Source organism: Ictalurus punctatus, chromosome 22 (assembly GCF_001660625.3).
Source record: "Ictalurus punctatus breed USDA103 chromosome 22, Coco_2.0, whole genome shotgun sequence".
Lineage (NCBI taxonomy): Eukaryota > Metazoa > Chordata > Actinopteri > Siluriformes > Ictaluridae > Ictalurus > Ictalurus punctatus.
This window is the reverse complement of record NC_030437.2, coordinates 8,714,933-8,736,036: the sequence shown is the minus strand read 5'-3', so window position 1 is coordinate 8,736,036 and position 21,104 is coordinate 8,714,933. Positions and strand designations below refer to the sequence as shown.

The 21,104-nt window shown below is 37.3% G+C and overlaps 1 protein-coding gene across 1 annotated transcript in view; it reads right to left on the bottom strand.

The window, feature by feature from the left end:
- Positions 1–4,212: 4,212 nt before the first annotated feature.
- pappab (pregnancy-associated plasma protein A, pappalysin 1b) overlaps positions 4,213–21,104 on the bottom strand; it is an 89,060-nt gene continuing 72,168 nt past the window's right edge. The window contains exons 18-22 of the mRNA XM_017451226.3: positions 20,278–20,425; positions 19,924–20,039; positions 15,559–15,630; positions 13,212–13,310; positions 4,213–10,355 (exon numbers count right to left, since the gene is read on the bottom strand). Of these exons, the coding sequence (XP_017306715.1) occupies positions 10,251–10,355; positions 13,212–13,310; positions 15,559–15,630; positions 19,924–20,039; positions 20,278–20,425 (540 nt within the window). The 3' untranslated portion in view covers positions 4,213–10,250. The remainder of the gene's footprint in view (positions 10,356–13,211; positions 13,311–15,558; positions 15,631–19,923; positions 20,040–20,277; positions 20,426–21,104) is intronic.

Genomic DNA, 21,104 nt, shown 5'->3' with positions numbered 1-21,104 from the left:
GCAGAATTTTAAACACTTTATTAAATAAACCAACAAAACACAAAAGATACTATATCTAATGCAAAACAGTGTGGCAAGGACTAAACATAAACTAGCAAAAACAAAACCCGGTAACATGGACAACGGTAATGTAAGACAATGTGAGACAAGGAAGCAGTGCAAACAGTGGCTATATTAGAGTGCTTGTTAACCAGAAAGTGATTCAGGTTCAGGTGGTCATGTGATTGTTGAGTACGGTGCAGTGGCTGCTGGGAACTGAAGTCCAGAGTTCCCTCCCTGATACATGACAATTATGATAAATATACAATTTAAACTGGAAGAGATAATGATCTGACTGTGCTTCAGACTCTGGAAATGTGACTATATTTTCTATATTTAATCCATATGTTAGTATAAGGTCAAGAGTGTGACCACCATTATGAGTGGGTCCTATTACATTATGATTGATCCCTTCTGAATCTAGAATGGACACAACTGCTGTTCTCACAGGGTCTTCTGGATTATCAAAATGAATATTAAAGTCACCAACAATTAATGCTTTTTCTAAAGAAACAGCCAGGTTCAAGATGAAATCTGCAACTTCACCAAGGAATTCAGAATATGGCCCTGGGGGTCTGTAAATAATAATTAGCAGAATCGACTCGGTAGTCTTATTTATTTGTGGCTACTAGTGTTGGGTCTGAGTCCACCTTTGTCGAGTCGTGACCAAGTCCTTAAACAATCAAATCCAACTCCGAGTCCAAAAGGGGGCGAGTTGGACTCAAGTCTGAGATTTTAATGGCCGAGTCGAGTCCGGCCGTGTCTAGAAAGTAATTAAATTGAAAAAAGATTTTTAATTGCAGTTGTAAACTCAACACTGAGCTGTTAAATTAATATTTTAGCCTTCACAAACCAACATAAATGTAACAAAAAACACCACTATTGCATCTTGCTATTGCTATTTAATATTTTTATTTCATGTCATCAACACCTCAACTAGTTTCCTATCAAAAAGTAAAGATAAATAAAAAAATAAAGTTTCAAAGAAAAAAAGTTGTATAGAAGCATATGTAGAAAACTTATTATGTTAAAAGTGTATGAAAATACAAATTAACCTGTTTTGTTATTGTAACACACTATCGTGTCCTCCAGTTCAAGTTGACATTTCAATGATTTGATGCGTCTCCCCCACAGTTATATAGACTGAGAGAGATAGTACAGAGTAGAGTTACATTTAGCAGCAGGTCATAACAAGAAGCTTCATGTTTTATTACTACTTTTAATCTGTCTCATTTCTGAACATAGCTCTGTTCGTTTAACTTTTTAAAATTTTAATTCCTAAAATAAAAAAGAAATGCCTATCAGCAGGGATTATATTTACTATTTTAAGAAGTACATTTAACATTTTACATGAAATTCAAGACCGGAATCACCAAATGCTAATATTTAGGGGTGGGTGACTACAATCTTATTTCACGATACTGATAAATTTTCACAGGTAGGTCTATCAGTAGTATTCAAGTAAGAAATTCTATGGAAACTGAATAAAGCAATTAAATGTAAAATAAAATAAACTTCACTTTATGACATATACAGTGATTCTTATTAAATTTACTGAAGTTATTCAGTCAAATGAGTGAAGGAATGATTTTCTATTTGTCTTTTGTTGTTTGTTTAACATTAATGACACAGACAGCAGCAGGTTTATTAGACTTCTGTCACTTTAAGACCTAATGCACAGATTCTATATACTGTATTGACACACCTCAGATTTTTCCCCCAACTGTTTACATCCACTTGACATAACCAACTGTATTTGCATGAATACTCAGCCAGACCTGCATTTTGACATGATTATAATTATTATTATTTGACCGTCCAAGCATAATAAGCCCACTAAAGAGAACTCAATTCAGTATCTGCATAATGAGGCGGCTTTCTGTGCCTCAGGCGAGCATCGACCCATCGTTATTCTTGAAGGCTCTTTATATACTATGATTAGATGATTGCCTCACCTGTTTCACATCACCTTCTTATTTCACATTGCTATTAGTCCAAAATTGCTCCTGTTCCTACTTTTTTAGAATGTGTTGTATGCATCAATTTCAAAATAAATGTTTATCTTTTTCAGTTGATTAAGTAAAATATCAAATACCTTGTCTTTAGATGTTTTCTGTTTAAATACAAGTCAAAGCACATTTACAAATCACGCCTCTTTGAATTTATTAGCATTTTCCATACTGTCCCAACTTTTTTGGAATTGGGCTTGTACTTGGTACAATTACTTGAAGACAAATGAAAAACATGTACATTAAATATTATAAATTGCATGAAAAAAAAACATGATTCAAATATAAAACGTAATGTAAAGGAAGTAATTGTGAAATGATTGTACAGTAAAATTAAGCACAAGCTTACCAATTATGTTTACTGGACCAGTGTTTATTGTCTAAATAATACATAACAAGAAAAAAAAATGTCCTTAATATTAATAAATGTTTAAAGAGTTTATGAAAAAAAATGTAGTACAGAAACTGTCTGATGTGTGGAGGGAAAGGACAAGAAAGCATGAAAAACACATCAAGGATCCATATGGAAAACTGACAATTCATACTAATCAGTTTATTGCTAAAAAAGAAAAGACAAAAATCAGAATGGTGCTCAAACCTGTGCATTGAATGTGTACTGAGGTAAAAAAAAAAAAAAAAAAAAAAAAAAAAGTTTAAAAAATGGGTTTATATATTTTAACCAGTGCTTCTGGAAACCAGTGCTAATGAAGAGGGGAGGTACAATTCTGATGGTTTGCATGATAACATGTATGGCCACACTGATAATCAGGCAGGAGGAAGAATTGTAGCTTTTTTGGCACCTATAGGGCAAAATGATTTCATTACAGAATACATATTTATGTTGTGAAAAGCAGAAGAAAATAAAGCATGTTGTGTATACATTTTTGGCATAACTCATTTTTAAACATTTTTATAAAAAAAAAAAAAAAATGTATTACTCGTAATTCTAAGATTTTGCATACATGGGGTTGAATATAAAGGCATGGGACATTTAATATTGATTTATCTAAATGTGTGTTATATATGTATATATATAAATATATATACATACACACATACACACATACACACACACAGTCAAGTCCATAAATACTTGGACATTAACGAAGTTATCGAAACTGGGTGAATGGTGTATGATTTACAGCATTTTGCATATGTGGTCTCCTGGCTTTAAGGGACCAAAAGTAAGGACAAACTAACAATCATAAATTAAATAGTCATTTATGATAAGCTCCAAGGCCAGACGCCCCAATAACAAGCAGGAACTGAAGACAGCTGCAGTAAAGGCCTGGGAGAGCACCACCAGAGGAGAACCCCAGCATCTGTTGATGCCTATTCCAGACTTCAGGCAGTCATTGACTGCAAAGGATTTGCAAGCAAGTATCAAATATGACATTTTAACTTATGATTTGTTAGTTTGTCCTTACTTTTGGTCCTTTAAAAACTGGGAGAGATATAAAAATATAAAATATAATATAATATAAACATATAAAAATGCTATAATTCCTACACTGTTCACCTGAATACCCTTAAATTAAACCTGAAAGTCTGCACTTTGAGCTCCTATTAATTATTAAATTTGAATTCCAATATACTGTGGTAGACAGCTAAAATAATAACAACTTTAACTTAGATATAAAGTACAATAACAATAACTTAATCTGGAAAAAGAACAGCATAAAATTAATTCTGATGATTGTTGGATGTTGGATGAATCCGTCCACAATGCTAGAAATGAATGGACCATGCTGCTCTTTATTTACAGGGGAAACTGCACAAGAGCTTGTCTATATGCAGTCAAATATCACCCGCTGAACCGCCTCAAGCCTTCTGCTGCTTTACTTACGTGTTCAACAATTTACTTTTTTTTTACCATATGAACACCTTTACTCCATGATCTTTTCAAAACTGATGTCTGTACTGTATGCACACAAGAATTTAGTTCTGTAGGCATCTCCACTGAATTTAATACACACATTGAATTTAAACAAGTTGAGACTCTCAATAGAGCAAAGGGGAGCTTTGTGCAGCTTTTCCCATCTGAAAGTTTTATAACATTTCACTTAAAGAAGAGAAACATTCATTCAGAGAAGGGTCATTTCTTGTTTGCAGTAAGGTATAACCTGTAGCTTTTAACCGAAAAATAATAAACTGACAGAGAGTGTGAGAGGGGGGAAAAAACTCACAAATTTTTAATGACACCAAGTAACGTTTACATCAGAGACATACAAAAATAACTTAGATGAACACTGTGTAAATATAAATAAAAACACCCACATTCTTAATAAATAATTATATTATTTACAACATTGTATATTGCTAAGTGACTTAAATTACTAAAATACTGAATAGGTAAGCAGCAAACATTCCAAGCATGAGGTACAGCAAAAGGATCCTGTTGATTTTACAGTAGAATATGTTTTATCTTCTGACATTTACATCAGGCTTAACTTGATTCAATGTAGGTTTTCATGGCTTAAATTGGAAAAAAACAGGATTTACATTTCTTTTTTTGTAGAAAATAAAAGCAGACATTTACTGTAAAAGAACAGAAATGGGCCCTTCTGCAGTGAAATTGGTTTTGATACTGCTTTGTGAAATTACATATGTACTGGCATTTGTCCTAGGCACTCTTTCCAAGTGATATACATGTATAAAGCAGCAATATTTTTGTATTTATTATTACATACAATAGCATACAATCTAACACTGAGGATAAAGACATTTTAAAGACTTAATATCACATGGTTCATTGATAAATTGAAAATAGACTAAGTTTGAATGATAAAAATTACGCTCACTACTGTGCTACTTACATGGTCTTAATTGCCATGCGTTTTCTGGTGGTGCTGGGGTTGTTCTGTTGGATAGCCATGGAAGAAAGCTGTATTCTGAGTTTATTTGGATTTCCTTCCTGAAGTTTTTTTTATTATTTCTTCCTACCTTTATATTTAGGTGTTAATATTTATCAAAGAAATGGACAAAGTAAAAAAAAAAAAAAGAAAAAAAAAAAAGGTTTAAGTACATTATGATGGACTACACTAAGAATATTATTTCATGTATTAATTACAAATTACCTGTCTGACCATAGCAGCTTTTGTATGTTAAACATATCTTGTTTTTTTAATCCGAGTTTTTTTATTTTAATTTTTTCTTCTATAATTGACAAACAACTTTACAAAGACAAGTGCAGTAACTGAAGTGAATGATAAAAATACAGATTTTTTAATGATACAGTTTAAGAATGCACCACCAAATCCAAAAACATCATAAAATAATCCACATACTACATCTATCCCAAGACCATCTATCCCATGTATTTCTGTTGTCACAGTTGCTTCCAAATAATTCCATAAAAAAAAAATTTCTGCTGAGATCATGTGTTGAACTGACACAGCCAGTCTCTGCTGAATGTGCAGTCTTGCATTTATGCAGCTATGCATCAACATCTACTGCTGTTCCCACATTATCGGTAACAGATGCACAAGAGGAAGCCACAGTGTGAGTGTGTGGGGCAGGGTTCATGGACACCGTGCAAGATAAATGTCTCTATGCCATTCTGCAGCTGGATGAGGTCATATTGTGACTGTGCACAGGCATGGATGGAAAGTGCACATGGGACTACTAGATATTACTGATTGGAATGTAGCTATAGACTAGCCTACGAAATAATCTAAGGATAACACATTACATGCAATCTCTTGAAAAATATGTTAAAACCTGAAGTCATATTCTCAACTCGCCTCTAAATGAAAATGTCTCTATGTATACCCCTTATACTGATAATGCACAGTAGATAGAATACTATGATTAAAAAATATTTATAACTATTGTTGCAATCCATCTGCTTTTTAGTTTTTTTCCTGCGTAGACATGAACTGCAAAGTATGTGAGTTTACTAATGTCAATACTGCAAGAAAGATCATATCAATGACAATATAATTTATTCTTGTTTGACCTTGTTTGCAGTCTACAAATGATAATTGTTCAAATGATAAAAGAGCTGAATTTAGTTTTAAAGGTCTGATGCTAACAATGGAACTTTGACAGGTCAATGGGGAGGATGCACATTTGCAGAGAACCACCAATAATGTCTAGGAGGAAACTTGTACAAATTGGTAGTGTGTTTTGCAGACAATAAGTTACTCTGGAATATGAGACACCTCATAAATTCTGCCTATTTTGAAGGAAAATATATTTATTTATTTTTGTTGTTGTTCTATCGTATTAGTCACTATAGCCATTAGTCCCAAATCCAGGGTCCCTGGTTTGATCCTGAGCTTGGGTTACTGTCTGTGTGGAGTTTTTAATGTTTTCCTCATGTCTGCATGGGTTTCCTCCACATTCTCCGGTCTCCTCCCACTTTCCAAAACATGCCAATAGGTGGGACGGCTATGCTAAATTGCCCATGTGATTGAGTTTGTGAATGAGTGTGAACATATTGCCCTGGAATAGACTGGTGTCCCATTCAGGGTGTAGTCCTGTCACATGTCCAGTGTTGCTGGGACAGGATCCAGATCCACTGCAACCCTGACCAGGATAAAGAGGTTAATGAAGATGAATGGATGAAGGAAGGAATGAATGAATAAAATGTACATCCTTACAAAAAAGTTACTGTAGACATGATAAAGTAATGTTTAATGCTGAGACCCAGCAGTTCACTTTTGCTTTTGCTTATTGTAACTGCCTCTATACGTTTGTGCCAAGCAAACTGTGATATACATTCCTTCACTGGTTTCATATTATGATAATTCTAGTTAACTCAAGATTCAGACTTATGGGGCATCTGCATGACATTCTTTGTGTTTTACTTTGTGTTTTTTCTGTCAAACGCTTACAGTGCCCTCCACTAATATTGGTACCCTTGGTAAACATGAGCAACGAAGGCTGTGAAAAATGCTATGAATTCATATGAGAAAAATATATTTGAAGTATATTCCCATTGTTGCGGGCAGACAAATCCAAATCCTGAATCAAAAGCGTGGTCCAAAACAGGCAAAAGGTCAGGAGACTGGCAAATGGGCATAAACTAGGCAAGACAAACCACAAAAGGAGAAACTAAATGCAAGATCAAAAAACTTGAAACGGAACATGATGAACAAAGGCTTGGAACGGTGAGTACACTCACACAATACTTTGCGACGAACAAAGAGACACTAGGGGTTTAAGTACTAAACATAATTGGGGTGAAACACAAAACAGCTGAGACTAATGACACATATGGGAAGCAGCCAATGACTATACAAGGGCAGAGACAGGACAGAAATCACAGCAAAACACACATATCATAAGTAAACAAAGTCTGTGTCACTGAAACCTGGAAGCGTGTGCTTGTGCTTCGGAGCGCGTTGCGTGCTCCAGCCCTTAACATGAGGGGAAATCGTGACACCAATTTTTATTTTACTTTTTTTTGTACACCTGGATGAGTGGGAACAGGAAATTCTTCAACCATGAATTCCTGTTTCAAAGGGGTACAAATGTGAGCTAACACATATGTCAAATATAGCTGTAATGTGCGGCGAAAATGGTTATAAGAAAATAGCACAAGCATTGAAAATGCCCATTTCCACCATCAGGAAAATAATTAAGAAGTTCCAATCAACTGGAAAAAAAATCAACCTGGAATTGGACGTGTGTCTATATTGTCTCAATAGTGAAGAGGATGGTGAGAGTGGCCAAAAAATCTTCAAGGTTCACAGCTGGAGAATTGCAAAAGTTAGTTGCGTCTCCAAAGTCTCCAAAACTAAAATCAGAAGTCACCTACATCACCACAAGTTGCTTGGAAGGGTTTTAAGAAAAAAGCCTCTACTCTCATCTAAAAACAAACTCAAGCGCCTTCACTTTACCAGACACTACTGGAACTTCAAATGGGATTGGGTTCTCTGGTCAAATAAAACCAAAATAGAGCTTTTTGGTAATAAACACCAGAGGTGGTTTTGGTGCACACAGAGAGGTGGCCATATGGAAAAGTACCTCATGCCCATGGTTAAATATGCTAGTGATTCTTTAATGTTTTGGGGCTGTTTTTCTGCCAGAGGACCTCGACATTTTGTTAGGATACATGGCATCATTGACTCTATCTAATATCAACAGATATTAAATGAAAACCTGACTGCCTCTGCCAGAAAGCTTAAAATGGGTCTTGGTTGGATCTTCCAGCTGGACAATGATCCAAAACATACATCAAAATCAACACAAAAATGGTTTACTGAGCACAAAGTCAAGGTCCTGCCATGGCCATCCCAGTCCCCTCACTTGAAACCCATAGAAAACCTGTGTGGTGAACTGAAGAGTAAAGTCCAGAAGTGTGGACCACAAAATGTGAAGGATCTGGAGAGATTCTGCATGGAGGAATGTTCTCAGATCCCTTGCCATGTGTTCTCCAACCTCATCAGGCATTATAGGAGAAGACTCGGAGCTGTTATCTTGACAAAGGGAGGTAGCACAAAGGGTGCCAATAATTGTTGTACACCTATATTTAACAAAGATATTTTTTAAAAGATAGTTTTGTTTGCAATTGTTTGATATCCATGAGAGCACAGTATTTTTGTGAAATGTTTTTAACAAAAGATCAACAGGTTAAACAATAAAGATAATTTTTCACAGCCTTCTTTGCTCATATTTACCAAGGATGCCAATATTAGTGGGGGGCACTGTACCTCAGAAAGCTATTACATTAGCGAGGCTATGCTAGTCAGGGTGTGACAATTACTACTGATGTCATTATTACAATTGAATGTTCAGCATTTGAACCGGCTCAGTCAAATAAAGTACAACTATATTGTTGAAAAAGGATTGACATATTGCATATACCTAAATGCAAAAGTACTCACACAGTTAGTACTGTTAGCGTGTCTCAGCACAACACTATCAGTCAGCAGGTCTCATAGCAGCATGTCTCTTAAGTTGATCATGCAAGTTTTACTTTGGTGACAATTTTGTAAATTATGATTACTATGACAGTACTGGATTTTTCTATGTATGATTGTTGTTAAAACAAATGTTTTGTTAAATAAGTTGTTAGAAGGCCAAATATGTAAATATAGTCCATAAATCTTATATGTAAGTCCTACAGTCTGATAAATGCAGTATCTAAACATGTGTCAGAGTTGTGTAAGCTTTCAAAAATACCTTTAAATGTACTGTATATAGCTGCATTATGGCAGGAGGTAAGATGGAGAGCAAACTGTATGCACACTCTGCAGCGATATCTGCCTGCATGGCCCAAGCAGGAAATCTAGCAGCAACAGCTGTGCTTTCTGCTTGTTATCACCCTTTTAACCCTTCTTCTCTTATTATTGATCCCTTGCTCTCAATTACACACTCATTTGAAAGAGGCATTCATTCAAGAAAATGCAAATAAAAAAAGTTGATACTTTTCAGATTCAGATGTGCATATTTCTTGGTGATTTGTAGGTTTCTTTTGTTGATTTATTGCTTCCCTCAGCATCTTCCAATCCATTGTGGAGAGACACCTCATGGTTCCTATGTTTCACGCAGCTCAGTGCTGCTTTTGGCTCTTGAAAAACATTTGTCAAAATGCCTCGGAAGTGCTAGTCTTCTTTAAAGAGGATTTTACTTTTCCTATGCTGTAGCAGATCATTTGTTGTTAAACACATCAGTGGGAAACTGAAGGACATGGGTGGGAGAATTTTTATGAATAGCTTAAGTGATTTCTCTGTAGTGCCAGCTTTGAAATTTCGAAGAATGATGGTGTTTCTCATCTTTCCTTTCTTGCTTTTCATTGGTCATATTAATAATGAATGGTTTCTCTCCAAAAAAAAACAAAAAACAAAAACAAAAACAATGAGAGCATGAAAATGTTTTCTTTGTGTTGCTTTCTAAATGCTTAGCTGCAGTTGTGCCTTACAAATACTAGGGAATAGAAAACAATAAACTGACAAGTTGGGGCCTGTGTCCAGCTTCTGCTGATGACGTCTCTGGTTGTTTTATTTTTTATTGAGCTGGTTCCTAAAATTCTGCACTTTCTGTCCATAATTGAAACCTATTTAACATTATATATTGTAGTGTGTCATTTGCTTGTTGAGCGGCATACCATAGTGGGCAAGGGCTCATTGGCAGGCATGTCAGGGTACAGCATGAGTGGAATGGCCCTCTAGTAAGCAGCATGGAGAGAGAAAGGTTTTTTGTTTTATTGTTTTTCCCCTGTTGGGTACCAAGAGGACCTCCAGTGGCCCGGCCTCAGCCCAGTGTACGGTGCCGAATTCCTTTATTGTTCTCCTGTGCATTGGGGTCTCGACATGCACAGTCTTCTCGGGTGTCACATGACATGGGGAATGGAATCACCTGGAAAAGAGCCACTCATTTCATCAATACAACCAGAAAAGGCCTCATTCTGTGCTATAAACAAAACTGCATGAATCCCGCATCCAATAGTATAGTAAAACATGTTTAAGGTCAGCCATGTTACCTTTGTAAAACTCTCTTTTTCAATTTAAAGCCCGCAAAACTGCACATCATCCATGAAGCATTCACACTGACCACCTAAACCCAAGTCATGTCACTTTGTCTGTAAACAGCACAGTAGTACATTGTTTACATTATGTCAGTATGCACTCAGGTAAAGGGCATGCCTGTCAAGGTGGACATAGCAGGGTAGTAGCAGGACAGGGGCTGCTTCTGAAATTGTATACCATGTTACTACACAGTAGGCAAAAAGCAGTATGCCAAAGGAGTAGTATGTCCGGGATTGTATTCATACTACACACACATACTGATTAGAACATACTGTTTCAACGGTGGTGCAGTAGGTACTGCATCAAGTGCAGTATGTACTGTCACAATAAATGATTTCGGACACAGTCAGGGTCTCAGGGAGAAAGAAAAAAAAAAACATGTATGGGAGCAGAGGAACAAGGGCTCTCTTGTTCAGGGAGCAGTGGAGGGAGGAATGGCCTCATATTGCCCCGAGAAACACCCAGGGTTTCCCTCTCAGCGTCCACATACTGTACACTATGGGGGATTTTCCCAAGTATAAATCTAGCCCATTCATTCTGGCCCACAAGCTCTAGCTGACAACTTTCCGCCATCATCATACTCCTTATTACAGTTCTACAGTCACTGCCTGTATGTGTGCTTGTGTAAATGTGCGGAAATGTTTTTATTGCCCTCAAGCATCTTAACAATTGTATTTTAAAAAGCACAGCTCAGAAGACCAAAAGCCATTATGCACGCTCTCTGGGCTCCACGTTTGTTTTGGAGACGTAATTATCATAACCTTGGCTAATAGCTGAAATAACTATCCAGAGACACGTCTGTGAATAATTTAAGTCCACCTATGGTAAAAAAAAAAAAAAAAAAAAAAGTAATTTCTTGAGACAAAGAACGAAATAAATAAACAAAGAAAAACAACAAAAAGTACATTAAATGTGTATAATGGAGACTCCATTTTTCAAGCTTTTGATGAGCCACAATGTTACTTTGGGAGGAAATTACTTTGAAAGGTAAAATCAGGTAACATAAATGCAGGCAGATTTCCTTCTGGCTGGTGGCACCCTGACATCTGTGTAATATACATGCATGTCAAAAGAGGATGACAAGCATGTACACAAGGAACAACAATGTAATCAAGGTGAGATGGGTGTGCAATAACCAGAGGGGTCAAAAAAAAAAAAAAAAAAAACCCTCACTGACTGTTCCAAATCTAAAAGCCTCTAGATGTTCTGACAACAACTAACCTTATCCATATTGACGTCACTTAGACTATCAGGAGCCAGGGAGATATGCTTATTGTTGATAGTCTTCTTGGGAATATTGTGAGTCAACAGGCAGTTTTTTGTCTTTTAGCCATAACACTGGAGGAATAAATAACAATTCTCCAGAGAAATAATTGAGATTAATTGAAGTCAAGTCCCCAAGGCACGTCCAAAAACACATAGAATCATATAGTATTTCTATAAGATTAGTGTTTTACTCTATTTTACCATTAATTTTACTTTTTAAATTTACTTCATTAATTTTAATTTTATTTTACATTATTCCTGAATTGCTATAAATATTTCAGATTAGTGTTGAGATGAAGATATGTTTTGGCAAGCACTGACAAAAGAATAATAACAGAAATGTTATTATATTTGCCAACATAATTAGTCTACATATATGTATGTATGTATGTATGTATATATGTATGTATGCATGTATGTATGTATGTATGTATGTATGTATGTATATATTCATATCTATTCTGTATCTATTGATAGTGTGATCTCATGTCCAAAATGCCAGTCCACATTATTTGACAGCAAAGACTCATCACAAGACTCATGACAAGTCGCACAGAACCATTAGGATGCTTTGTGTCACTATTGCTTTTCTGTCTGCAGTGAGCCACTCCGACCAGGTTTTCCCAATAGCTCACGGGTCCAGTGAGAGTAATTACGCCATATTGATGGTGCATTTGGGAGGAAAAGACCTTGGCTTACATCAGGCTTAGAGAAGAGTGATGTGATATATGCTGTGACATTGTGGGAGACTGTATTTAAACATATGTAGTCTGTCCAAAACAGCAATGCAGCTGGCAACTGATTTTTTAAGACATCTGAAATGAATGCCAGTGTAGACCTCCTAAGTTCTTGTGCTCAACAATGCCTTTGAAAAAACAACATCAATTCACTAAAACACTAAAAGGGAAGAGATCCACTAAAATTGTAAACACCAAAGTGGTAGAACCAGCATTATGTTCAGGCTTTAAATATTCAGGATGCCAGTATATAGTTTTGTGACACCTTTTTGATATAATAGTTAGAGGAATGAATGATTGATTTGATGAAATCCTTAAAAAAAAAAAGTAGCAAATTGTTAATTCATTAACATGTCTATTTCTACTGAAGCCATAACAGCAGCCATACCAGCTGCAAGAAGGGTTCACAAGTTTCTAGTCAGGAACTGATTGAGCTAGTCAACATATGAAGTGGTCACTTGTTAAAAGGAGGAGGATCAAGTAAAAATGCATAAGTACATCAGGGAAAGCCCAGGATTCTTTGTAATAAGCAACTTTAATGGTCTACAAAATGAAACACAGTCCAAATACTGTACTTATTAGATGAAAGCTATATACCCACTACTGAAATAACAAATAATAGCCTTAAATCTTAAATTGTGAAAAGCAATTAATTTTATAACACAAACACAACATAAGCTCACCGTTTTAGTTTTGACAGTAGAATGACAGCAGTCTCCACCATCATAGTTACAGAATGCTCGGTTGTTGATGGCATCACAGTAGTTATCACCCATGAAAGGCTACAGAACAGAGAAAAAACATATTTGCACAGTGAATATATTTTTAATTAAATGCAATGCATACACAAGTCTTCATAATGATTACAAACTTACACCATGCAGCCAGAATAAATCTGTCCTCTGTAATTACAGAGAGATGGAGCGTGAGAGAGAGGCATTCACACATATATCCACACCATGCAAAAATACACACAGGCACACAGACAGAGTCTGTTGCAAGTATGTCACCCAGGAAAAACTGAGTTGGTATTCCTAAGTCTGTAGATGGAGGCCTCTCTTAATTGGGAAACTAAAGCACTATTAAACTCATATGTGTCTCCCTTGAGAGTTACTACATATTTCCATCCTGACAGGCTCCAAAGGTTGCTTGGCACACCTGTGACCTTTTAAGTTTGAAATCATCTCCCCGACATGAAATTACTCTTTCCAGGGGACTGCTAATTATCCTGTGAATAAAAGTGGGTCAGAATGTGGCTGGTTCAAAAGACTATCGTTTGGACACAAATAAAAAATGGTGAAGAGTGATCTGCCATCACTGCCGCAGTACTGTGCTGCTTTATTAAGGATGATCTGTTGGAAGGTTTCTTACATGGGATTTTTTAATTTAAGAAAGTGTTTAAAGTACAACCAATAGTAGTATTTAGTAGCACAAGTACTTTAAAAGAAAGGCTTTAAAAGATTATAGGATCCTTTAAAATCTAAAAGAAAAAAAGCTCCTCTCTAAATAAAACAGAGGAGGCCATATTTGCCAATTCAGTTCCCCTGTATTCATCACAAAAAAGCAAATAATGGTAGTACTGTCATAGAGGAACTTTATGTGATTTAAATGGATGGGAATGCAACAGGGAAAAATTTCCTAATAATAGCATACAGTGCCCTCCACTAATATTTTCACCCTTGGTAAATATGAGTAAAGAAAGCTGTGAAAAATTATTTTTATTGTTTAACCTATTGATCTTTTGTTAAGGTTTATCAAAAAATATATCTTTGTTAAAACGTGTGCCAAAATTATTAGCACCCTTTTAGTCAATACTTTGTGCTCCTTCCCTTTGCTAAGATAAGAGCTCTGAGTATTTGTCTATAATGCTTGATGAGGTTGGAGAATACATGGCAAAGGATCTGAGACCATTCCTCCATACAGAATCTCTCCAGATCCTTCAAATTTCGAGGTCCACACTGGTGGACTCTCCTCTTCAGTTCACCCCATAAGATGTTCTATGAGTTTCAAGTCAGGGGACTGGGATGGCCATGGCAGGACCTTGAATTTGAGTTTTGAGGTCAGTAATCCATTTTGGTATATTTTTGTGTATATTTTTGTATTTAAGCATGGGCATGAGGTACGTTTCCATATGGCTACCTCTCTGTGTGCGCCAAAACCACCTCTGGTGTTTACTGCCAAAAAGCTCTATTTTGGTTTCATCTGACCATAGAACCCGATCCCATTTGAAGGTCCAGTAGTGTCTGGCAAACTGAAGACGCTTGCGTTTGTTTTTGGATGAATTTTTTCTTGAAACCCTTCCAAACACCTTGTGGTGATGTAGGTGACTACGGATTGTACTTTTGGATTGTAATTTGGAGACTGACCCCAAGACGCAACTAACGTCTGCAGTTTTCCAGCTGTGCTCCTCTGAGATTTTTTGGCCACTCGAACCATCCTCTTCACAGAGACATTTTAGACACACGTCCAATTCCAGGTTGATTCATAAGATTTCCAGTTGACTGGAAATTCTTAATTATTGCCCTGATGGTGGAAATGGGCATTTTCAATGCTTGTGCTATTTTCTTATAGCCACTTCCCATTTTGTGAAGCTCAACAACCTTTTGCCGCACATCACAACTATATTCCTTGGTCTTACTCATTGTTATGAATGACTAAGGGAATTTGGCCTCATATTTATACCTCATATTTATAGCCCTGTAAAACAGGAAGTCATGGTTGAACAATTTCCACTTCCTTGTCACCAAGGTGTTATAATTTTTTTTTAATATCAATGGGAATATACTTCAAATATATTTTTCTCATATGAAATCATAGGGGTGCCAATAATTGTTGCACACCTATATTAAACAAAGTTTTTTTTGATAAACCTGTGTTGTGTGTCCAATTGTTTGAGATCCATGAGAGCAGAGTATTTTTGTGAATTTTTTTAACAAAAGATCAAAACATTAAAGATAATTTTTCACAGCCTGCTCATATTTACCAAGGGTGCCAATATTAGTGGAGGGCACTGTATAAGACACATCTTACCTCACAACCTTTTATGCAATGGAGAATCTCTGGGCTTGGATACCACTTCAGTACAATTGTGCATACAATACTCTGCAAAAGAGACACAACATTAATTTTATTTTCCTTTTTGAAACTCCCATGACTTATAACTACATACAGTGCATCTGGAAAGTATTCACAGTGCTTCACTTTTTCCACATTTTGTTATGTTACAGTCTTATCCTAAAATGGATTAAATTCATTATTTTCCTCAAAATTCTACAAACAATAACCAATAATGACAACGTGAAAGAAGTTGTTTGAAATCTTTGCAAATTTATTAAAAATAAAAGACAAAAAAGCACATATACATAAGTATTCACAGCCTTTGCTCAATACTTTGTTGGAGCACCTTTGGCACCAATTACAGCCTCAAGTCTTTTTGAGTATGATGCTACAAGCTTGGCACACCTATTTTTGGGCAGTTTCTCCCATTCTTCTTTGCAGGACCTCTCAAGCTCCATCAGGTTGGATGGGGAGTGTCGGTGCACAGCCATTTTCAGATCTCTCCAGAGATGTTCAATCGGGATCAAGTCTGGGCTCTAGCTGGGCCGCTCAAGGACATTCACAGAGTTGTCCTGTAGCCACTCCTTTGTTATCTTGGCTGTGTGCCTGGGTGCCTGGGGTCATTGTCCTGTTGGAAGTTGAACCTTCACCCAGTCTGAGGTCCAGAGCGCTCTGGAGCAGGTTTTCATCAAGGATATCTCTGTACATTGTTGCATTTATCTTTCCCTTGATCCTGACTAGTCTCCCAGTTCCTGCCGCTGAAAAACATCCCCACAGCATGATGCTGCCACCACCATGCTTCACTGTAGGCGTGGTATTGGCCAGGTGATGACTGGTGTCTGGTTTCCTCCACACATGACACTTGCCATTCAGGCCAAGAGTTCAATCTTTTTGTTTCTCATGGTCTGAGAGTCCTTCAGGTGCCTTTTGGCAAACTCCAGGCGGGCCGTCATGTGCCTTTTATTGAGGAGTGGCTTCCATCTGGCCACTCTACCATACAGGCCTGATTGGTGGAGTGCTGCAGAGATGGTTGTTCTTCTGGAAGGTTCTCCTCTCTGCGCAGAGACATGCTGGAGCTCTGTAAGAGTGACCATCGGGTTTTTGGCCACCTCCCTGACTAAGGCCCTTCTCCCCCAATCGCTCAGTTTGGCCGGGCGGCCAGCTCTCGGATAAGTCCTGGTGGTTCCAAACTTCTTCCATTTACGGATGATGGAGGCCACTGTGTTCATTGGGACCTTCAATGCTGCAGAGATGTTTCTGTACCCTTCCCCAGATCTGTGCCTCGATACAATCCTGTCTTGGAGGTCTACGGACAATTCCTTGGACTTCATGGCTTGGTTTGTGCTCTGACATGCATTGTTAACTGTGGGACCTTATATAGACACGTGTGTGCCTTTCCAAATCATGTCCAATCAACTGAATTTACCACAGGTGGACTCCAATCAAGTTGTAGAAACAGGATGATCAGTGGAAACAGGATGCACCTGAGCTCAATTTTGAGTGTCATGGCAAAGGCTGTGAATACTTGTGTACATGTGCTTTTTTTGTTTTTTATTTTTAATAAATTTGCAAAGATTTCAAACAAATTTTTTCACGTTGTCATTATGGGGTTTTGTTTGTAGAAATTTGAGGAAAATAATGAATTTAATCCATTTTGGAATAAGACTGTAACATAACAAAAAATGGAAAAAGTGAAGCGCTGTGAATACTTTCCGGATGCACTGTACCCTTCCTGTTTAGTGTCAGGAAATACAGTCATTCAACTTACTGAATAATATGCTTTAAGATGAATAACTTTATAAGCTGAGATTTTAGCAGATTCCTAACAAGCATGTGAAGGCATAAACAAAAAACCTGCAGCAAAACCCTGGTCTTAGAGGGCAAAATACAGAAAGTAAAGAATTTTCTTGTAGCATGTCAGAGTTAAGAGTTTGGCATGATATAGGGGAGCCATTAAACGTAAGGAGCGCTAGCTGGCTGCAGCTCCTGAGTTGTCACAGGTAGAGAGGATGTTTAGAGAGGCAAAATGACACACTCTGGGGGAACTCCAGAAGCCATGAAGAGTGGAAAAGGCCAAACATATACTTAACATTTCCAAGAAAGCAGGCATTTGCCCACTATTCCGGCGTGGCTTATGGTGGTGAGGCTTGGCCTGAGCAATCCTGACACACACACCCACACACACACACACACACACACACACACACACACAGACACACAGACACACACACAGACACACACACACAGACACACACACACACAGACACACACACACAGACACACACACACACACCATTCAGTGTCACACAGAGGACCCAGGCGGCATGTTTACTCAGGCCTAATTTAAACCGTCTGCTCCTGAAACTGTGCTTGTTTTTACAGTTTCTCTTAAGGTCTGGGTTGGACAAGCACTACCTGCTACCTTTTAAATAGACTTTTATACTATCCCTATCAGAGGGCTGTTCTTCTTTTTCCCACTTTTGCCAAGACATTCCATTGATCTGTTAAGATTTTCCAATGGAGTCTTGTTGACTATAAAGTATGATTTCTAAAGGATACAAATGGTGGAAAGATTCAATTAATTTGCAGGGTCCATCAATACATTCAGCTCTTGCAGGACCATATTGGGTCAGAGTGAGAAAGCGGCACCATTCACACACTTGTACATGCTCTGCTGCTTCAGATGCCAGCACTGAGTTCGACATGGTGGGCCATTCACCAAGTGAACAAAAAACAGTCAGGCTTCTCAAAACATCCTCTACAACTGTTTGGAGGTGGGGGGAACAAAAGAAACACAAGAAAAAGTCAGACAACCTCTTAACCACTCGCAGGCATGACATCACCCAAAACACCATTCACACCACCAGGAATATATCAATGCCATCATAAATCATGAAGATAGATATTCCTCATCTCTTTCTCAAGCCCCCAACCTTTTCACGGCCTCAAGCTGTTTATTCATGGTGTCAAATAGCTTTTTATTCAGTGCTATTGAAATTTCATGAAATCTTTCATTCACCACAAAAACACAGAAGGTTCAGGGCAGGCCTTCATTTTGTTTGCCATTTCAAGAATCTAAACAATGAGTCATTTAATAAGGCCAAAGTATTTTTTTAAGGGCTAGACTGGTGTCTGTGGTCTTCTCCCATCAGCAGAACAAGCAATGAGAAGTTCTCACAGATGGAGCTGAACGAGTGGTATAGGCAAATAGGAGAGACATGATCATAGTGCTAAAGTAAGGACAAGTACCCTCACCCAAGATCACGTTCAAAATGTGAATGCTTTGAAAGGGTTTTCATTTGTAATACTGATCATTTGAAAGCCCTTATGGTTCAAGGGCAGTTAAGAGTGATGTCACGGTTAACATCAAGCCTGCGTCTTGTCCAGCGTGGTGGTCAGACAGTTGTAATGTGAAATTAATTCTCAGGAAAATAATAACTGGTCTTCCCAGTTATCTACCACACAAAAGTGCTCCATTCCAGGTCAAGGAAAATAGGAACAAAGATATGCATCCTTGCTGCCTGAAAGCTCATGGCTGTGTCTGAACCATCTTTTATGACAGAGGTTTTCTGACTAGGTCAGACTCTGACTCTAACCTGCAAAAATATTACATTGTATGTCACCGGTAAAGTAGTCTAATTTATAATGGGTTTATAGAAAATAACCAGCAAGCAGTTGTGTGTTAGGAAGAGAAAAGCCTTTTTATCTTTAGTCCTGCCATCCTTCTCTAACCATTTTGTTACCTTTTTTCAAACACAGTGAAAATGGCAAAAGGAAAATGTTGTGTGTGTGTGTGTGTGTGTGTGTGTGTGTGTGTGTGTGTGTGTGTGTGTGTGTGTGTGTGTGTGTGTGTGTGTGTGTGTGTGTGGTCTAGCCAAACTGTTCTCCCTTCTGCCTGATAAACACCATGACATGGAATTTTGGCACTAAGAGAAGAAAGCATTTATCATTTCTACCTTACTGGTTATAATTAATTTACTTCCATTCTTTGTCATAATATGGTCAAAATTCAAAGCAGGATTTTTGACAGCCATGTTTTTAAGGATTTACAGATGTTTATTTTGACCACCTTTGGTGTTCATATTACAACCCTTTTATAGATTATTATGAGTGATTTAGGATTAGTTACATCATGGCTGGTTGTTAAGCAACTGATATACAGACTTAAATATAATTTCTAAGTTGTAGACCTATTTAAGTATTCTGCTTATATTATGACATTTAACAAACTCTCGGAGACTCTCTGTATTTCTCTAGAAATACAAACTGGACAATATACTTTATGATATTATTAATGATGGTCAGGAAAATATTATACCACAAGGTTTTTGACTGCACCTGAACTTTGGGTGGGTTTCTCCAGTGGTCTTTCACTAAGGCATCCACAGTCATATTCGTTGGGAGGAGCACCACACTGCTACCAGCGTCTCTGCATGTCAGCTCACATTGCTCTCCTATTACACACACAGGTCTGAGATCAGCCCATTTTAAAAGCATCTGAAATTCTGTAAGCATTTAAAAGTTTATATGTCAGTTCAGTATCAATGCAACCTTTTGCAGTTAAAATTAAAAGTCACGAACATGATCTAGTTGTTTTAAATGCTGCTCATTTATTCATGACTTATTTTAACTAAATCGACTAAAACTGGCCCTGGCTATGACCACAGGTGGACTGTGTACATTTTTACAGACCGATGCCATGCCCCCTGCTGCAGCTGAGGCTAATGTCCGAGCTCAGGTTCTGAGGGAGGGAGCATTGGCCTTTTAGCTGGGGACAGAGCTGGAAAGAGCCAGTCCAGTTCCCGTCCTTTCTACAGCGAATCACAGTGGTGGAGGTTGTCTGGAGGAAAAGGCAAGCACATACCCATTAAAGCAGAGCCTTATTCAACCCATGTTGAACCAATTCATGGTTTGATTGATGAAGTTTGCATGTTCTCCCTGTGCTGCGGGGGTTTACTCCGGGTACTCTGGTTTCCTCCCTCAGTCCAAAGACATGCATGGAAGGCTGACTAGCATGTATAAAGGGTCCGTAGTGTATGAATGGGTGTGTAAATGTTTGGTTCAAGTTTTTTTAACACAGCATTAATTTCATTTAAACCCGAGTGTAACTGGCTGTATTACTGTTAGAAAATTGATCAGGAGGTTTAGTACATGGGCTCAAATTGTATACTACACAAAGCATTCAAATTATAGAATACTTAGACAATTGGAGAAATTAAAGAATGATGTGGTACATGTAAAAGAAGTGTTTGTATAAGGCTATTGTTAAATATTTCACTGAGAATATGATAATGCAAATTGCAGTTATAGATGGCAGGAGGATATCGGGGCATTAGCAAAGATAGAAAGCTATAGAGGGTTAAGGGTTATAATGCAATTTTTAGCTTTTTTATTTGCAACATTTTGCAATAAACTTATTCTACATTTTCATGGGTTCTTTCTGGATAACTACTTGACAACTACAAATCAACCAATTATAACTTGAAAATGAGGTGAGTTTTTACCATTTTAAATATGGA